General features: G+C 34.7%; 1 protein-coding gene across 9 annotated transcripts in view; it reads right to left on the bottom strand.

Moving 5' to 3' along the window:
• Positions 1-21,622, bottom strand: part of PACRG (parkin coregulated) — a 216,052-nt gene that overhangs the window by 89,177 nt on the left and 105,253 nt on the right. For all 9 annotated transcript variants that reach the window (XM_042025065.1, XM_042025064.1, XM_042025063.1 and 6 more), the window contains 2 exons: positions 16,202-16,373; positions 4,968-5,117 (listed from right to left, as the gene is read on the bottom strand). In XM_042025065.1, coding sequence (XP_041880999.1) covers positions 4,968-5,117; positions 16,202-16,373 — 322 coding nt within the window. The remainder of the gene's footprint in view (positions 1-4,967; positions 5,118-16,201; positions 16,374-21,622) is intronic.

Here is a 21,622-nt window from a genome sequence, read left to right as displayed (position 1 = left end):
ACATCAGAATCTTTGTTGTCAAATTTTAGAAATTATAACTGAGGGAATTCAAAGAAAGCTTAGAAATAATGAAAATCTTTCAAAATATGCATAGGAATAGGAAGAATAAGTATCATAATGAAGCCTAAGAACAATGTGAAAACTGGATGTAGAATACAGTTTATGTTACTAGTATACTAACATGGCTTATTTTATCAATAATCTTATGGCATTAGATTTTTTTTATGCAAATTTCAACAATGAATCAACTAATTCTCTGGGAATCTGTATTTTCAGTTTAAAAGGAAAAAAAAGAAAAGCTAAAGCTAGTAGCACTGGAACTCTGAGAAAAGTTGTCTGAGAATAATCTGTAATCTCAAAGTTCATAGGAGCAATTAGGAGAACCTCAAATACATTACCTTGTAAACCTTGATGTTCCATTTTTTGTCTTGTTTGTGGGGTTTTTTAAATCTGAAACAAGATTTCTGAACACAGAGTTGGCAACATGCAAAGTATTTTAGAACAGGACTGACATTCTTTGTGGAAGAACTTTTGCATTTCCCAGTGGAAGAAGGAAACAGTTGAAATGTTCTGGGCAAGAGATTTTTCTTTAGAGCATATTCAATCACATTAAAGGATAATTGCTGCTTCTTACTAATAACCATGAACCACTTGGAGGAGCATCACTGCCTCTGGAATACACAGGCAGTTCTGAAAAGACTCGAACTTCAACACAGGGAGGACTTGTACCTTTAGGCACAGTCTTTCGCTTTTGCCATTTAACACTTAGGTCCTGATTCTTCCTTTAGAGTCTATGCAGTACTATTGCATTTTGTAAAATAGAGTTCTCCAAAGTATGTGAAGTACCTTCCGGACAAGAGAATGTTTTTTCCCAAGTGAAGTTCAGGTGCTGTAAAGCATGCAGTATAATTCTGCTTTGTGGCTTCACACTTGGTTGAATGCTGTGATACAACTGCATCAGGTACTCTCAGTCATACCTCTAAAATTTTATTTTCAAGGACTGGCTGCATAGGTAGAGACTGTCCAAAGTTTATGTTAGCTGTAAGTTATTGATAGTGTCAAGGCATTTTTATTGCAACCAAAAGAAAGTTAGGCTTCAGTCTGCCCTACTTCCAACTGTTTACCTCACAGTGACTGTGACAAGCCACATATGAAGTTACCATGCTGGAGAGGTACCTTCCTAAGAGCAGTGGCACCCCACACTTCTCTGAGGCCTGTAAATCCTAATAATATTTTGGTTTCATCTAACTCTATTTTATCTGTTCTTGATCACTACCAAATAATATAAATTGATAACATGAAAATAGCTGCTAAACTAAATAAATGAAATTTTCTTTTACCAGTCAGGTAAATCAAACAGGAGAATTTTGCTTTTCCTAACAGTCTAATAGTTTTAATGAATAGGTTTCTGTTTCAGACATCATTCTGGTATAAATGCACCCTAATAGCATATTCCAGGCTCTGAAGACTCCTTTTTTTCCCCCTTTTTTTCTCTTTTATTTTTCTCTTCCATCTGCTTTCATAAAAGAACAGACTTACTGTATTTGTTTTTAATTGTATTTACCCCAGATAATTCACAGATTTATAAAAGACATTTTAGAAGATAAGATAAGGGCTTTGTGATGCAAAAGAAGAATACTTCTGTTTGAGTCTATACAGAATTTTCTTTCCCTCTTCACAAGATTTGAGTTTTATAAGAGTACATTTACCTTACACATTTAAACTACAGTGGCATTACACAGTTTATAGTTAGATTTAGTAAACACTATCATGAAACTTTTTTGTTTCTTATCTTATATAGTAGCAAATTTGTATAATATGTTGTATAATATGTATGTTGCGAAGCTTGCTTGGAGACTGTCAGTCTCCTCCCAGTCTCCAGAAAACAGACAAATAGCTCCTGTATCTCAGCAGTATTCCCGTTCCTCAACCCCTGGAATATACTCGTGTTCCCCTCTCTTGCTCTCCCGCCAGCCTTACGGCTCTGGTTAGCAGTTCCAACACACAGCTTCAACCCTGTTTCAGGGCACACTCTGGCCAGATGGCGAGGGTACTCTCCCTGTCCCCACCAATAAAGACACTAGTGATAGCAGCTCCACCAGAACTTCGCTCTTTTACGTTAAAATGCCCTGCAACAGGGCACTTGGGAACCCGAGGGAAAACAAACATCAGCAGGGCCTGAGTTCCAGAGAGGGCACAAATTCAGACACACCAAATATGCTTTCTGCACCAAGAAGCCCCTTGCTTACTAACAAGACTCTTCAGAAGTTCGTTGAACGCTCTCCTCTGGCTTTCACACAGACTGTCTCAGGAAGTTTGGATCCTTCCCCTGGCATTTATAACTTAGATTACATTGATATATTTTAATAAAAAATCTGAATCTTACGACTCAGATGGGTGAACATGTTTTATAGGTTTTCAATTATTAAAACTTCTAATTTATTTTTCATCAATACTCTACTTTTTTATAATTTACAAAAATTACCAATAGCAATGATATATGTGTTTTACTAAACAAGCAATATCCTCTTTTTTATGACATTTCTGAGCCTCCACCTAACTCATGGAAACCTCTTATATCTAAAGAATTTCAGGTTGGGAGTTCCATAGCTTCACACCACACACACTGCATGAAGAATCATTTTGGTTTCTTCTAAATTGGTCACCAGGTAACTTGAACTTAATTTCTTAATAACACTCTTTTTTTTTATTTTTTAATATTCTCTTGACTATAAGCTTGTTTACTGAGAGTAGTATTCACACGTGATGAATTTAGGACAGAGCTCCTTTCATCAGATAGGTACTGATCTAGTGAGGTGCCAATGACTAAAACATAGCTTCTTCCAGTTAACTTAATTCTGGACCAACTTTCACAGTGTCTGATTTAATAGACTGCAAATCATACAAGTCCTGGAAGATGCACCACAGTTCTTACTTTCACAAGGTATACAGAAAAGAAGGAAGAAGAATTTACACTTCACTTACCCCTTCTTTCAGCTGTATCAATAAACAGTGAAGAAAAATAGCCCAGATCAGCCTCTGCAATTTCCTTGTAATTGGGAGCAAACACCTGCACCTCAGTTGCCTATTAGCTCATGTGAGATAAAAAGAGGAGGAAAGGACCCTCTATTTTCTGTCAACCACCAGTGAAGGAGGAATGAAATATAATCTTCTTGTGGAAGGAGAAGACAGAGGTATTCCCTATCATCCACATATAAGTACAGAGTAAGTTGAACAGTTTCATACAGTAGGCCTAGCAAATAGCATCTATTTCATTCCTGGTAATACCAACATTTTTATTTCTAAAAAAGTAATGAGTCAACAAAATCAGTTAATTTTGGACTATTACTTTTCATTTATTTTTGGGGCTTTAGTTCTTAAATGTCAAATACCATGATTTAGTGTAGTTTTATACTTGAATTCACAGAGCACAGATCTCATGCAAATATGTTGAAAATATGTTTTATTTTTCTCACAATACAATCAAAACTGAAGATATATTTAGATTGGGTCTAATGCCTTGCTAATCTATGTACCTGCCTACACTTGAGCTTTCCCTATTATTCATCTGAAATCACTGTAGAAAAGCCTGGTCAAGAGAATTTATGGGCTACTTCAGGCTGAAATTTGGAAAAAAAGCATGTGTGGTATATTCATTAATCAATGAGAGTAATTTTTACAGTCTTGTTTTGTGCCAGATACTGAAATTAGATCTCTTAGGGGAAAATCTTCCAATTCATAAAGAAACCTACAGAAATTTCTTAACTTCAGCCTACTGATTTCACTCATAAGCTTTCATCCCACAATTTCTGGAAAGCCACAGCTGTCGCCAGAAAAAACTTGCATTTATGGAATTCCATGTTACTGCACGTTTCTAAGTAAAACGAAGTCAGAGATGTAAATGTATCTAAAGGGATCTAAAATATAAATTTCATTTGTGCCTCCAAGTCAATCTCTGAACAGGCATTTTTCAATCTGATTTGAATCTTATACTCACTAAAGAGTGAGTATAAGGCATTATATAGTAATGCAAACAGAAACTACAACAGGAAGGAGTCCTGCAGAGAACTATTAAAATGCCATGAATTTAATGAAAATCCTCTTTTGAAAGCTTGTGAGGAATTAATTTATTTTCATCTATATGGCCACAAGTCAGTAACAGAAATTTTAAAGTCAGTAACTTTGTAGATAATTGAAAATAAGTAGAGATATATTTACTACAGAAAAATATTTTAAAGATTAATTTGGCAAAAGCAACATACATCATGTTGATTTCAGCTGGTGACTGTGGTGTAAACGTATTCACGGTATATAGAACTCATAGTACCAGTTATTAAAGACTGAAACTGGTAAGATCTGCACTACAAAGAAAACACATACTTAACTGTAGATATAAAGTAGTTCTAAATTTCTCTATAATAAAAGCTGCTAAGTGCGCAGCAATAACTTCAAACTTCACTGTTTTGCTCAATATTATCTAACTTGAAATTCTTCTTCAACATGGAGTTCTCTCAACCCTCAAATTAATTAGTTTGATCTCTACTTTTATTTTTAATCTTTCCTAAACCTTCTGGTAGCAGAAAATTGCTTGTGGAGAGCACAGAATGGAATAAAACAGCTGGACTAAACTAATGTGTTGGAGGGAAGGAAAAACCTTTGCAGTTTATTAATGTATTCAAAAGACTGTTACAAAACTTTACAATTTAATTATTGGAAGATTATAGAACTGCTTCACTGCTTCTGTACTGTGTTAAATAAACTCTACGTGCAAGGAGTAATAAATGAAATTGTTAATTTCAGTGCATCCTTAGGGAATAGTAAGAGGGGGAGTTTACATTATTTAGAGTTCCAAATGGATTTGAGTTTATATACAGTAATAAATCTTAACTTCATTGTTAATTAACCCTGCCTCAAGCCCCTTTTTGCCTTAGGAGTTGAAAGACACAGTGTCTGTTAGGATAACTCACCATTCATATTCTTAAAGATGCTTAGGACTGGGAGAATTTGCCGATAATAGGGCACCAAGGCCTCCCCCACCATTTCAGCTGACACCACCAGGTGCTGGAGGACTTTCAGTGTGGTGCAGAGGATCTGTCGGTTACGAAGGTTCAGTGCATCTGTGATGCAAAAAAGAACAACAGGCAGAAAGCAGAATTAATTTCTAAAATGTAGAGGGAGGGGGAGGAGTCCTCTAATGGACAAATTTAATTAAACTATACTCTGTCGGGAATTGTAAGTGGGCCTTTATTAGCCCAGCTTAGAAAGATCCCAAAGATGGATTGCAGTCCTGATGTTATAAAACACTGCCTTGTCTGATTGTTATTTGTTCCCACAATTTGTGCTGACTCTTCAGTAACCCAAAGAATGCAGCTCATTATTCTCTCATGCTGCCTGTATAATACTGGTGTGGTCCAAACAAATGAAAAATAAATGTTCAGTAAGTACCATTTGGGGCCAATGGAACTGTACAACTGCAAGACAACCTGCAAAGGTTGACAACAGATGCATTCTAGTGCAACAATTACTGTTTGTATGTTTGTACTTATTTTTTTCATGATCATTTTATTCATTCAACTGACAATTCCTAGTATTCTGAGAATCAGTACAATGAAGCAAATGTTTATAGAAAAAAAAAAAAACCACAAACAAACCTTGTAGGCTTTTTTCAAAAGAAAAACATTCTAGGGGAAAAAAAAAAGATTTTGTCTAGCCTACTTAAATTTTTCTCTTAGCTTTCAGTGTCATGCTTCTAATCTTATGACACTAAGACATTTCATAAAAACCTCTTGTTTCTCCTCTTTTAATTTTACTAAAAGCAAGTACTTTGCATTCTCTTTTAATTAAAAATGAGTCATGCTTGAAATAAGTATTTTTTTTTTCCTTGCAAAATCCATCTATTTATAAAAGCATTTCTGAAATTATGCAGCTGGATAAATTTGTTAGCAGTTGTCAAATTTGGTATGCTCTTATATATTGGTCTGCCCACCAGTGTTCTGCCCACTTACATAGACTTCTATATCATTGCACTGGGACAGAACTGAAAAAGATAAGCTCATTTTCATTACTATGTTTTATAAACACAGAAATATATAAATATGTGATTTGAGACACTGTAACAAAGTATATGCATTTAGAAAAAATTGTAGCAAAGAACATAAAAAAAAATTGAAGAGGGGTTACTAATAACTTCAAGAACTGCCTCTTCAAATCAAAGTAAAAGGATTGAAGATATTTCTCTACTCATTGCAGAGGTGCTGGAGCTTGATGATCTTTAAAGGCCTCTTGTAACCTGAACCATTCTATGACTCTACAATTCTGTGATTCAGTATTTCCAATGATGAGTTTTACCAGAGCACAGGAATGCTGTTTCATAGGGGATGAAGAAGTATTTCCACAAAGGAGCAGTGTCAGTTTTTCCATCTCTTTAAGCAAACGCACTGTAACCCACCTGCTTCTGCTTCTTATCACATGCCTGCTGAGTGTTAAAAATCAGAACTAGATTTCCAAAGCAAGGGCAGAGCAGATTGGTTGTGTGAATGGACAGAGAAAATTCTCAAAAATCAACTAGTAAATGATTATTTACTTCCCTTCATGCCTCTTTACATGCTTGTGAACAGCACACTGAACCTACTGTTAGAAAACAGAAAGCCCAAGGTATAAGGGTACTATTGCACATCATCCAACTTAAAGGAGTAGCGTCAAATGAAAATACAGACTGAATTCCATACTTCCTATTTTCTAGTCCCTATTGTAGTCACCAGGCTGCACTTAATTTCATATTGTCTCTGAGCAAAATAATGTGTGGAGAGGAAGCCCAACAATGCAGCATGCTCACACTAAGTTCCAGCAAAGAGGCTGGCTATTCCAAATTACACTTTTGAGGATAGACGTTCTAAGGCTGCTTTAGCAAAGAGAGACCCCCAGACACGATTTTAAAGACTGGGTCCAAGTCTCAGGTAGGAAAATACTCTGTCAGAGAGAAACAGGCATTATTCGTTTTCATGAAAGAGTGACTGGAAGAGGAAGTTTTGGGGTTCCAACATATAGATTTATTCACTACTAACTTGTCCTGCACATAAATAATAGCTAACTGAACTAATAGGGAAATTATCACTAACATTTGTAATTTTCAGTACAATTTCAGCATGAATGTTTATATTCAATTTTATGCATTATTACAAATTAGCAAAATTAATTATTCATACACACACCAATAATTAATTAAGAGATATATCATTGACAGAAATCATTGCTTCTTAATCCTTAACAAAAAAATTGTACCCACTCCCAGGAGTAGTACTTCTGGACTGTAGAAGCTGTCCCAGAGGATGAAAAACCTTATTTTTAGGCATGCAGAGTATGTCATATAAGTGGAAATGGCTGTCCAAATACTCCTAAGAAGAACTTTTGGATGGATCCCATCTGATGCTATAGACTTGTCTCTGTCCAAGTGGAGCAGGAGGTACCTAACCATTTCTCATTGGACCATGGTGACTTCATTCTGCTCCCCATCCCTATCTCCAGCTCAGAGGTATTCTGAGTATTCTGACAATACCTGGTTTTACAACTAAAGATGGAGGCCATACCAGGGGAGGAAGCTTTCTCTTCACATCTTTAACCCCTGCAGGCCCCAGGGAGGCATCAGACTTTCCCAAGAAGTGGGTCCAGTCTGCATATTGAGCCTTCTGTCAGCTGCTGATGGGACCCTCTTATTAAAATGACCAGTTGTTTTTTTATTTATGGAAGCAGTTTTGATGCAGGGCACAGGTCAACTTAACCTTTGTGACATCTTCATGCTAGATGAACCATTATCCTTGTTGTTGCTTGGTACCACTTGCAGATCCTTATTGTATAAGGGCACCTGGGAAGCTGAGGCGGTCCCAGAGGAGATGTGCTTGTCGTACCAGCGAAGAAACTTGTCACCTTTGCCCCCTATCCCTTGGGGCATTCTGTTTTCCCAGGCAGAGAAAGGACAGGGAACCAGCGTGTCTGCCTGTTGGGCCTGTCTCAGAGAAGACAGGGTGCAATTTCAGTAGTCTCTCTCTTGCTCTCCTTGATACACCTCAGCCTATCCACCTCCTCCTGGAGCTCTGTCACTAATCTAAGGAGTTCCTCTGCCTGGGTGCACCTCCCACAGCTGTGCTCGCTGCTGCCTGGTGCTGGTATAAGAGTAGGGCACACACTACAGCCTGCAGAGGTATGGATGCAGATGGATATGGTAGAATCAAACAGACTGAGAATTCAAGCCTGAATCCCTTCAAATTGCAGAAATTGGCAGTGTGTTAGAAAAATACTTGTAAATATCAAAAGAAAGATCATTTTGACTACAGAACTGTTGTTCTTAAATATTTGGGCTGCAGCATGCATAACAGTCAACCAGCTCCTGGCTTGATTATATTAGGCACTTTATAAACATTCAATTAGAGGCAGTCCCTGCCCCAAAAAGGTACATTCCAGTACATTGGAAAACGTCAGTGATATCCAGAGGTTAACAGAAATGGAAGAAAGCACTAGTATCCTTACACAGGAATAAAGAAGACCATTTAGAAATCCTGGTACAGTACAGCTACATAGCCCAGATGAAGGAAAGATGCCTAATACCCAAAGTATTCCAATTTAGAAAACATTCTAGGCTGTTGCCTCTTAGTCTGGAAGTCTGCTCTAAGACATGGATCTTCACAATAACAGCAAACTGAACAACTGGTTTGCTTCTCAGCTAAAGATACTTTTCTGCTCCCTAAAGGGTTTTGAGAGGACTTACCTCCCTCAGTGGTACATATTTATTTTTGGTCATTTAGACTACTGTAACATTCTCTTAAGCAGCAAAAAACTCCAGCCCAATAAATTTACTCTGTTGCTTGGTAGTTTTGATGTTTTCTACTTTAATGATATAAACTGGAAGATTTTGCTTCTGATTTAGAATACACTTTTCCAAGAAATCCTCCAGCTTAAATAATTGCTCAATTGAAGTATATAATGAAGTATTTTTCGTTCAAACATACGTTATTTTGTACTGCTATAGCTTTTCCAAACAAATATTTTCTGAAGTTCATCATAACTTTCTTAAATAAAAGAGACTTTTACAATGATAGCAGATTAAATATCTGATTTAAAAGCTTAGTATCTGAGTTCGTTCTGCTTTTACCATTCAAAGCCAAAGTAAAAGATAATTATGAAATTTGAAAGCACCATAGTGCTGTTTATTAAAGCCTGTTAATGATGAGACAATATAAAATACCAATTCATTCACTTCAGTGAATGTTAATCCACCCTATTTTTAATTTCTGATAAATTTTATTGGAAATTCATGTAAATTGATGTAAATTTAATGTTTCTTTTGTTAATTTCCATTAAGAGCAGAATCTTAAGATATATGCCACTTTTTTGCTATCCATTTAGCTAATGTTTGCATATAAAGCAATAGAAATAATTCTTTTAAAACATTCAAGTCTTTTTCTTGAGTAACACTTCTATCATCTCAAAGAAAAGACCTAGAAGTTATATAAGTTTTTATATATATATATATATATTTTTTTTTTTTTTTTTTTATGTGGCAGTTTGGAAAATCCTATCTCAGTCCCAGATATTGTCTATAATAGAAGCCAGAGTTCTCATCTGATAGATGATATTGATAGATTTTACAAGCCAGGAAATACGACAGCATTTCTCCCAGTACCCAGTGTATCTTTTTCATGACACAATGTATTTCCACGGAAGAGATCCAATCAGAACGTGCTCTCCCAGACAGCACATTGATATCCTGAGCTTTACAGAATCAAGTCAGTTTCCCTAAACTTCCATCTCTTCTCTAAATACTAACTTTAGATTTTGGTAGTTATATAAAAAGTTATGTTGATAATTTAATTCTCTTCAACTTCTTTTTCAAGTACACCTGTGAATCTATGCTTAGAATTGAACCAACGGTTTCCATTTTCTATTTAGGTCTCACAACCCAACACTAAAACCAATTTAGTTTGCATTCATATCTCTCACTCAATTGGCAAATGAGGCAACAGTTTCAGAAAATTCTTTGCCTGAAGCAGAACAAGATACATAGAATAGGAATCCTGTGGGGTAACAAGCACTCAGGATAAAAATGCTTGACTGTTGTGATCTACTTAATCTTGTTGATCAAGGTCTTCTTTTAAATTCACGGAGCCAGGTTTAAAGAACTCCTAATGTGAAGGATTCTCACAATGCAATTGATTAAAGTGATACATACTTCTCTTAGAAAATTTTGTCCAAAATTTCCGAAGTGTATAATAATTAACTACCTGCACTTATATAATAGTATTATGCTAAATTTACAGAACAGTAATGAAGGCTGTTACCAAACAAAGTGTTTCAATCAAGAGTGAATAAAAACCAGAACAAGAACCTTGTGTTCTGTGCTTTTTAGAAGTCCAGTAAGAGCTTGATCCAAATAACAGTATAGATGTTACAAATTTCTTTCTGTACAACTGAAAGAGTGATGTGTTACAGTGAAATGATGGGAAGGAGGAATAGGGGGCAAGGCATGCAAACCTTATGCCAATTTTGTCATCAAAGACCTTTTTTTATAAAGCCAAAGTCTAAGGCACAGAAAAGGCTGATACATAACTGAAACATTGATGCTTGCAAGAAACATGATCTAGCAGAATGTGGAAGAGAAAGTCAGTGGCTTTTTTCAGCTTGAGTTGTGCTTGTAATTGTAGCATTTTACTAGATCAGCTCCTATAAAGCTTGAATTCTATTAACATTTTTGGACCTGGTTTAATTATATAGTATAAAGAACACTTAGAGGAGAGTCCCAAAAACCTGCTCAGTGACTATGCCAGTCTACAGTTTCCATCCATTCCTAGATGGACGTTCATTCCTCTGTGCTAAGATACTAAAACTGCACTGAGTACCCACCCTCCTGATGAAAACAGGTCTCTTACCAATGAAATGTGATGCCATTTATAAAAAAGGTCTGCAGAATCAAAGACCAGTAGTACTGGCATCTGTACTGCAAAACTTAATATAGCATTCTAAATGTGCTGTCTATGTTTGAAGAAGAATAATGTGGACAAGAAAAACCTGATAATAAAGTTTTCTTAGACTTTCAAAAGGTATTTGATAAAGTCCATCACTGAGCTGCTGTGGCTTCCATATAAATAAATAATGACTTAGAAACTTAGGGCAACAGTAAATGATCACAGAGGAGGAGTATCACTAGTAGGGGCTAGAAAGAATCTGTGCTGAAGTTCATGTTTTCCACTAGATCCATAGGTGATTGGGAAGAGATTTTACTGGTGATAACAAAGATTTCTGATGATACCAAGTTATTCCAGATGCCAAAGACAAGGACTGACTCTAAACAACTTCAAAAGGACTTTAGAGTACAGAACAACTGGGTGATAAAATTGCAGATGAAATTGATTACTACTAAATGCTATATATATTAATAAATTTATGAATTCAGGAGAGACTAGCTCTAACTCCAACTTTGAAAGTCAGAGATGTTAATTGCAGATTTCACTTTCCAAACATGGACAAGATTTATCTTTATTGAGTAAGAAACACAGTTTCTCCTCACAGACAAGAGTAAATAGCAGTAATAAAGAATCTACTTCCTATACCATTTGAAAATACCTGAAATGACCAGTTTTGAGCAGAAGACTAACATAAATCTAATTGCAACTACTCGTACTGGTTGATGAAACCTCCAGGGGAAATGCTTTAGTATTTGAATATCACAACAATTTAAAAAAAAAAAATTCAGAGACCTTTGCTTTCTTTAAAAGCATTTTAAGTCTATAAAAGCAAGCTTGTTTTCTTTTATCTTTCAGTCTGTGATCTTAATAAACAGAACTGGTTCTCAAGAGCAACAGTCAGCCAGGAGGAAAATTACAATTACATTAGAGTTTTAACTTTCTATCGGTGATAGAAATTAACTTACACGATTTGCAGCAAGAAAATGACTACAGACCAGAAAAACAAATTTATTCCATAAAATATTGCAACACTTTGTGAAAGGAAGTATTTAACAGTCATTAAATACTCCTAAATACAGTGAAGATATGTGAGAAATACAACTGTGCTTAGAACGACTGCTAGCAACACATTCAACTTTACATATCTAAATGTAAAAGTGATACTGATTTGACATTAAATGGGAATTAACTACACTGTAGTCCAAGACAACATTTTACATACAAATAGAATGTGAACAATAAGAAAACAGAAATCAGTTTAATTTGGAAATTTATTAAACATTAAAAAGGACTCTGTAGGTGACACTGAATGAGGAATACTGTATTCATTTCTCTAGATCTGAGTCACAAAAAAATCTGTTTCCTTAATGAAACATTTTCAACAAACTTTAAGGTATCCTTGATTTACTGTATCACAGAAGTTACTTTTAACAGCATGGTAAAAGCCTCAAAAACAAAAACTTCAGTGTCCCGTAGGATGGAGATTATTCCTTTTGGGCTCAACCAGAAGAGCTAGTCTGCTGACTGGAACTGTGTAGAAACAATACTTCCTTCTAAGTTACAAGTGCAAAGATGCGAGCTTTTCTGGCTTTTAGGACTAAATTCAGATTATCTACATATCTGTTTTAGGATTCACAGCACGGAAGAGAAAAGATTCTGGCAAGTGGGTGATCCAAGATACTTAAGTGTTTAATTTCACATTATTATCTTCATTAGTAAAGCTATATGAAGATCTTCCTATTGATCATTTCTACCCATTCACTCCAATGTCTGTGCTATCATGTACTGTTCCTTCATTTGTGCATTTATAAACTAGACCATTGAAATGATCTGACTTTCAAAGTAATGCCACTCTGGAAATATTTTGGATTTGTTTTAGATTTGGGTTCTATGGCTTTTTTTTTTTTTTTTTTAAATACATCTAGATGAGAGATTCACTGAATTGCTCCGCAAACAATTGCATTAGCAAAAGTCAGAGCGTGGGAGCTGGAACAATTGGTGACTTTATGTATGAAGGGGTTGAAAACTCCTACAACTACATTGCCAGCAAAGGGAATGTGAATGATAGCATGCTCGCTGCCTCTGAAAGGAGAGGAGGTGCCTCCACACTGTGTTGCATGTCCCTGATGTTACTGCTAGAAATAATAGACAAAGGTGTAGAAACTTCTGGCTCCCTCACAGTGTCTATGTCTGCACGTGTGTCTCATGCAGAGAACATCGGGGAGCCCTGCGGTCAGGAATCTGGGACAAGCCTAACGAAAGCAAGCAAAAGGACTTCTGGCTTTTCTGATCTGACATTAATTATGGCAAATGTAATATTAAAAGCAATAATTTGCCCCAGAAATGAGTATCAAAAGGAATTTTACATTCCTATAACGACCACACAGAACAACATGGAAATGCTAGACAGATTCCTCAGTTTCCTAAAAATAAGGGAACTCTCGTGTAACCTACAGATATCTTTGCTTGCTCCCCCAGTGGGCTGTGTCTGGGTTCTGTTCAGCTCTCTGCCACCAATGCAGCCTGTGATGTGGGGTAAAATTAGCCTCCTTCTTCTGCTTTTTTATCTGTCAGCAATATGAAAATAACAATAGGAAACTTTTTGGAAAAGCAGATCTTTGGCTTGTGTTGTGCCTCAGAACTTTCATGATACTGCTGCAAAGTACTTTGCTACTTGCTATATTTCTCAGTTTATATTTCTTTGCTGAGGTTTAAATAACTTAGACAATGGGTTTGCCTACATCTTCTGTGAAAGGGAGCAAAAAGCCCTATGCCTTAAGTAATTCCATTTTCTGGTATTGTATTTTATTTATTTTTAGTAGGATTCCTTACAAGTTTGACATATTCAGGTAATTTGTTACTTCTAAGTTTTATGTCATGCAATGACTATATTTATAAACTATTTTATGTTTTTACAGTGCAAGATACAATATATTTTTAATTTATATTTTGAGAAATCAAAATATATTTTGAAAATTTTTCTCTCTGAGAAATTAATGCATCCAGCCTGAGGGATTTTTTTCTTCCACTGAATTTCCAGTAAAAATATTCTTTCCAGTGTGACAAACAACAAAAAAAGAGAATTATTTTGCAACTAAAGATCATTCTTTATTATTTTGATCATATTTCAGGTATTTTAGAAGAGAAACCAGGCCTGTAAATTTCAATTGTCTTTTTTTAGTTTAACCAGAAAAAAAATTGTTGAAAGGATTTGGGCTTACAATAACCCAGAGATGGATTAAATAATATAATTTTCATCTTTAATGATATAGTGTTTAAATGTCTGAACTTTAAGCAAGGATGGCTGGAAGACAAATTTCTCCTTAAATCATTAAAATATAACACAGAATTTTAATATTTAATTTAAAATGTTTTTAGAGAACATTTAGATCTTTACTAATATATTCCTTTGATGAACATGCAGGAGAGAAAACTGCTCTTAAAAGCATTCTATCTGTAGAGTTGTTTTTCTGTCTTTCTTTTAGCCTTTTCCCTTCAATCATATATATTACCTTGGCTAACAATCAATTGATTCACTCCTTCACAGTCGAAATATGGTAGTGGTATAGAAGAAGACTGGTTAATCAGAAATAACTCACCCAGTGGGACACTTTAGAGACAGTAATCTCTGTAAAACATAGCTGAGTTTATTGTGGATGCAGCTGAGTCACAGAAATGTATAGCTATGGCTATGCTGCTGTATTACACAGTCATACCAAATTTAAAACCCCTTAAAAGTATACATTTTCAAACTCCTGGAGATGGTGGTGTCTTTTAATATTAGTATGGCTTCAAGTAGGAAGAAGCCTTTATCACTGATAATATTTAGACTCTTCACATATTAAAGCTGATACAGAAGCCTTTTTAAAATAAAAAATAAGCACTTTAGCATAAAATAAAGCAGAACCAACAACTAAATTTAGCTAGCAAATTCTTGAATGTGTTCCAGCACCATAAATTATGACTTAAGACTACATATCAAACCCACAGAAATACCCTTACCTAGCAGTCTCCTTCTAATTCTAAATGCTGTGTAACAGCTAAAACTTCCAGGTAATTATATCTAAGCTAGCTTCTGGTCTCAGCAAAACTTTTAAATCCTAACTGAATAGATGCTGTCATAAACTTGCAGTCTTTTCTGAAGAAATTATTTCAGCTTTCAAAAAAAATGATACTACTGTAGATATATTTGGGTGTCATTGGAAATACGATTCGAAAGAAATTATATCATTCCTCTCTTTATGTGTTTCCCTTATAGAGAGAAAAAATGGTAACATTGTTTTCATAACCTTTCTCAAGCATCACAGAGTAAACATTCTGAATATTATATATTCCTTTTGGCATTTTCAAAACTACAGTAATATAGACATAGTGACATCTATAATCAATCTTTTTAAATTGATAAAAAATTGAATGAAAAAACCACAATTCTGACCCTTCCCACACTATTGTTTCAGTATTATCAGGCTCCAAACTACATTCACTTCCCCTTTTACAAAACTGTATTTAAAGCTGAACTGTCTCATGGACAGGACAAAGGACAGCAATGATACCATTAATGATTAAAAGAGAAACCAAATTTAACAAACACGAGCCCCTATCAGTATAGGCGTACCATGTAGATTTAAGAATCACAGTAACTAATTAGAGAAGGATGATGGCTCAGAATAATAGCTCTTCAAGGTACTGACCTAAAGAAACAGGAAGGGACAAAGAAATACATCTGAAAGACTAGGTGGTTCAAGAAACTAAAGTTTTAGTTTTAGTGGTAGTACACTTGAAGTTTAGCAGTATTGCATTTGTGTTAAAATAATTTATTACTTCTTACAATTTTTTTCTACAAAAAATCTATGTTTAAATATACAAAACCTTCAAAAGTAATATTTTTAAAGTGCCATCTGTTGATTTCTCCTGTCATTTTAGATGAACTGGTCTGTACAGTAGAGGATTTACATAATAAATATACAAAACCAGCTAAGAAAATGTCACTTCACATTTCCAAAGACCAAGAGCCACCTTGTAATAAGGAAAACACTAACCAGAGAGTCTATTCTTCTGAAATACTGCACTTATCAGGGTATTGAGGGCATAAGCTTTCTGGCCTTATATCTTAAAATTTACTCACATTTGCAATAATCTTCATGTGATGTTCAGGCTGTCATGTCTTACAGCTCAATTAGCAACTTTTCAAAAATTTAGATCATATAAATACAAATTACGGATTTTTCTCCTACATGTTTACCTACCTTTTATTGGGATAATGAGCTGAGGAACAACAGGAAGAATCTTGTTTCCACCATGCTCCAGCATGTCATGGACTCCTTGACGAGCAAAAAACTCATATGGAAATTCCGTTTCACGAAGCCCATCAAAGAACAAAGGCAGAAAGTAATGATAGTCCAGATTTTCAATCTCCGCCTGAAAATACAAAATAAATAAACAGATAAATGCAATTTTTCAGTACTAATACAATGTGATCAGGCCAACAGATAATTCATGCCACATATAGAGGCATGTTTAGTAAATAATAATTCATTTTTTATCACTGCAGAATATATTGAATCCCAAATATGGTTTATGACAACATATACTAAAATACAGAAATATTAGATCTAAATAAGAGAATAAAATTAATATATTCCCATATGTTTTTGATAAGACAGTACCAGATTCTGATATTCTTGCTTTCACACTTTGCAATAGGAATCAAACCAGTAATTTTAAGAACAATACTCTGCCCATTTAAAAACTTGGACACTGAAAACAACAAATAAGAGAAAGAATCCTGTAAGCAACAAAATATCCAGTACAGGACAAATATCGATATTTGTACATAATTCCTTAATTTTTAGAACATTGACCTAATTTATTTCCTATAATTTCAAGAGCATAATTATAAAGAAATTCCATGGTTCTCTACTGTGAAAAAAAGGTAGAGAAACTATGTACCTATTTTTAATAGTAATCTCCTTCCAATCCTAAAATACAAAGTATACTAAACTTAGCACACTATGGAGGGATTTTGCACTCTAGTTCTCTTCCCTTTTCCTCCTTTTACCCATTAGGACTCTACCACAGACACTCAGGCTAGCCAGGGAGAATCAGAAGTGTGTTTATGGCCTGTCAAAACTCTGAATACAGCTGAGAAGTGACTCAACAACAATGCATTTTCTCTGAACAGAATAAGATCCTTAAAAACACTTGGAGACAAATCCATCTCCTTATGAATGCACTTCCATCTTTAAAACAGTGCTTAGCTGCTACCCTGTTTTTCCAGTGAGATTAGGTAATATCCAGGTAAGTTTCTTCATACGTAACAAGCTTTGTCACATAGACCAAACTGAAGCTCCAAATTTGTCAGGTTAAGCAAAAAAAAAACCAAAACCACCCATTGATTTCAGAACAGAAATCACATTCTCATTTGAACTGTGGAAGTCTGAACTAAAGCAGCCAAGAACTGAACTTTACAGTTCTTGGGTAAATCCCACAGTCAGGAAGTAGCACACAGACATTCTCTGTTTGAGGCCATGGTTCATTTTCCTCCTTGCTTGACTCTGAGTAGATCTGAGTCCTGGTCTTGCACACCTTAGCTACTGACTTCAATATTTTATGTTGAAACAGATCAATCCATGATAAATCAAAATTAACTGGAACTGATACTTGAAAGTAAGTATTATACATTTGCTGTGAGCATCTCACTATTGGCAGACATAGTGCCAATGACATACTAACATAGTCTCACATGCACTGATTGTTAATCCCTCATGGGAGATTAAAAGGGCAATTGCATAATACCTATTCATCAATGTGAATGAAGTCAAGTCCCAGCAGTGGATCATGCAGGAGAAGGAACAAAGGAAACCCGTATTTCCTGTTTTCTCAACATCATATATTATTTGCTTGTCTATAATTTTTTTCTCATTGGCCTTCACAAGAAAAAATGTCTTTATCAGATGCCTTTGGAGTTAGTATGAACCCAGGGAAACGGCCTTAAGTTGCTCCAGGGAAGGTTTAGATTAGTTATTATGAAAAATTTCTTCACAGAAAGGGTTGTAAAGTACTGGAACAGACTGTCCAAGGAAGTGGGGGAGTTGTCATCCACTAAAGTTTTCAGAAAATGTGTGGCTATAGCACTTGAGAACATGGTTTAGTGGTGAACATGGTGGTGGTGCTGGGTTGACGGTTGAACTTTAGAGTCTTTTCCAACCTTAATGAGCCTATGATTATATAATTCTATAAATATGCCAGGGTCAATTTGTGAGAAAGTTCAAAAATAACAAAAGATATAACAAAAAAAATTAAATAATATGATTACTAAGAAATAAAACAACAAGAATTAATAGACATTTAAATTCCTAAATGGATGGGGTTTGTATTTCTTGAGGACATTCAGCATGCTAGTAGCAATACTTGTGAGATGACAAAAGAAGTCTCCCCCAAAGGTCTCTGAGAACAGAAGACAGCATTACAGCAATTACAAAATTCTGGTGACAAGCCTAAAACAGAGGTCAAATTTTTCATTACAGAAGGAAAGCTCTATCAGGTAAGAAGAGACCAGGGGGTCAAAAAATCATTGACAAAAAAGCAGGACCAAGAAGAAGCAATTTTTTTCATGTTCTCTGTCAACAGGACAATAAAACTTCCTTTAATATTTCTTTTTAATGCTTAATTTGTAATTTATAATATTATTAGATTTTTGTTATTTAATGTTCTAGTTTCAGAAAATCAAAACCAAAACCTTTCACAGCTACTTGTGTCTGGCAAAAGCTTTACATGTTGAAGAGAGATACAATTAATAATATGTGGGCTTGTTTTTTTAAATGAGAGGTGTTTCAAAAGGCAAAACACCTTTACCACACTATGTCTTATTGAGATGGGGTTTGGAATGTATTCCTTAAATGGGCATTTGACAATCCTTTCAAAATTACAAACTATTTCTGTGGTAAAAAATATCCTTAATACATATCAACATTAGGTTACTGATTCAGGATTTGCAACTATTTTCCTCCAAACACACACAGTAGAATGTCTAATTTTTTTTCTACCACTCTTCATTAATATCTCATCTAACTGCATCTACCAGTTATTGTTCTCAAAGATTTGATACTTCTGATACTTCATGCCATTTTTTCAGCTATTTTTTGTGCTTGAAATATGCTTTTTCTTTTAAGGAAGAAGGCTTCTGTATTCAGAAGCTTGTCAATGTTTTTCAGCAATAATAACTAGTGAATAAAAGATACTATCCTTATCTATCAACTCTGTATTATGGTTACACATTACATATACATAGGAATGATATACCAACTTTAAGGTGAATATGATTTCAGGGTTTAAAAACAACTCTGATTTTTACACATAGCACAAAAGATTTATTTGAGAAGAATCTTTTACTAAATATACATATGACAAGCTGTAGATTATAAAGTATTTGTGTGTACTCGTCTCTTCTCAATTAGTTTCAAATCCCTAAGTGGTTGGCAACTGGCACGATTCTGAAAAGGATTCTGATTTCTAACTTATTTCTTGAAGTGTCAGCTGTCCAAGCACACAGACAATTTTTACTTAGCTTTTTTTGCTCTATAATAACTCCCACAATATGGAAGCCAGAAATATTTTGTCTTACATTCTATGGTGTGAAACCCTTTCCTTCTGTGTTTACTATTTAGCTTTTAAAAGTGACTATTATACAGCTGTTCAGAGAAAAATGTGATTTTTCTGTTCACGCCTACAAAATCCTTTTGTTTTTTATATCCACCCACAAAAAATGCTGATTAATGCTCAAATTCTTGGCAAAACTTGTCCACATCTGACAATAATGCTGCAGATATGGATTTTAAGAAGAAATCTCACAATAATTATTATGAACCTCTGTTCATAATAGTTCAAACTAGCAGTTTGTAAATTTTGCAGACATAGCCCCCGAACTTTCAGTAAATAGGCACTAATAAAAATTAATATATAATATATGATTAAGTAACAAAAGCAACCATAGTATGAGTAAAATCTGTTTCTTGAAACTTCCAGGCTCCTTATGTTCTAAAAGCTCCCTAGGTGAAACATAATATACACTTAGTAAGTGTAGTTTTATCATTACATACAACTAATGTACAAGATGGAAGGAAACTAATGGCAGTATCACAGTCAATTTGTCCAGGAGAAAATCTGTTCTTATGAAGTAGCCCAAAGTGAGTGGCAAGTCTGCTGAGACAAGGAAAAATCAGATAAAGATTCTATGCTGACAATAGAAAAATTAGCTTTGTGGCTAATCTGTCTGATAGACAAAAAAACCAAACTATTTGAGAAAAGATATAGAAGAACTTTGACAATAATGGTATCATTGATCTTCCTTAAAGAATCTTATTTAAAATAATCTAGTAAACTATAAGACAAACTTAAATTTTAGAAGGTAGTGTTTAAGCCACATAATTTAATTTTCCATCTCATTTCACACAACTGGTTACATAATACTGTGTCTTTGCTCTGATTATCCAAAAATTGGATTTGATCTCCCAGAAACATTATATATAACTGTGTATGTACTCATTTAATATCTTTGTCTAAGGCATTAAAATTAAGTATAGTTAAAGAAATTCTGGAATTCTTGGGTTGATAAGGACAAATGGGAGTTTTTTGTAAGGATTATAAAGATTTTGTAAGGATTTTTTGGTAAAATAATAGAAAGATTTACTTTCATTTCTGTTTTGTAGCTTAACGAAAGGAGAAAAACAGAAACATTTTTGAGCAGTCTCAGTTTTGAACTTCCTTTACACTTTTTCTTCCAAGATTTCTTTCAACCTTTCTTTTTTTCTTCCAATAGCCTGTACAAATAGTCAAGATGAAGCCTATGTGTTTCACAGCTCTTGGTTTCTTGCTTTTAATATATTTGATGCATAATGGCCTGTTAGTTTTAATCTTCACTATGGAGCGAGTAATGCTCACTAGTATTTTCCAGACTTGACTAGATGGATTTTTCAATATGGTAATTTTGCTTATGGCTCAAAACACAATTTTGTCCCTACAAGTTTTCTAGCAAGAAAATATTCTCCTTTTAGTCTGCTGTATTTCACCTTCCAGTAGGGTCATACTACAAAGATTTCCTATTGAAAGAGCTTTAGTCTAAGTTATTACCTGTGTCTTATTTAAAAAAAAAAAAAGACAGTTCTGCCTATATTTTCCATTCTGCAATGAAATGCTAAAATACTTATCTTAAAAAAAGTGGAAGATTATCAGACTTGAAGAGAAACAGATAATGGCAAGGGACCTAACAGAAATCTTTTAACTCAGACTGTATTTAGAGCCTTTTTAACATATTCTGTAGATATTTAACTTCCCACAAGAAGTTAAATAACAAAAGAAAATAATAAGAAATGTCATTGGAGTGTTACTATACTGGCTATCTGAATTCAGCTTTGAAATAACTCCTCATGTAAAAATTAAACCCAAACCCTCAAAATCTAAAAATACAGAAAAGTCAATACATAATAATTTTGAACGTACTGCATTTCCTGCTACCTCCATGATAGTTACAAAAGTAACAGTTACTTGGGAAGGCAAACCCCATCACTCCAAATGTCTCACCCCCCTCTTCCTCCTTCTTCCCGTCGCCCCCCCCCCCCACTTTATATGCTGAGCACGATGCCACGTGGTCTGGAATGTCCCTGTGGTCA

Source organism: Corvus kubaryi, unplaced genomic scaffold, assembly GCF_017639235.1.
Source record: "Corvus kubaryi isolate FWS band 111438036 unplaced genomic scaffold, C.kubaryi_AGA036_p1.0 37266, whole genome shotgun sequence".
Classification (NCBI taxonomy): Eukaryota; Metazoa; Chordata; class Aves; order Passeriformes; family Corvidae; genus Corvus; species Corvus kubaryi.
The sequence above is the reverse complement of the archived record's forward strand: the minus strand, read 5'-3'. Positions and strand labels throughout refer to the sequence as shown.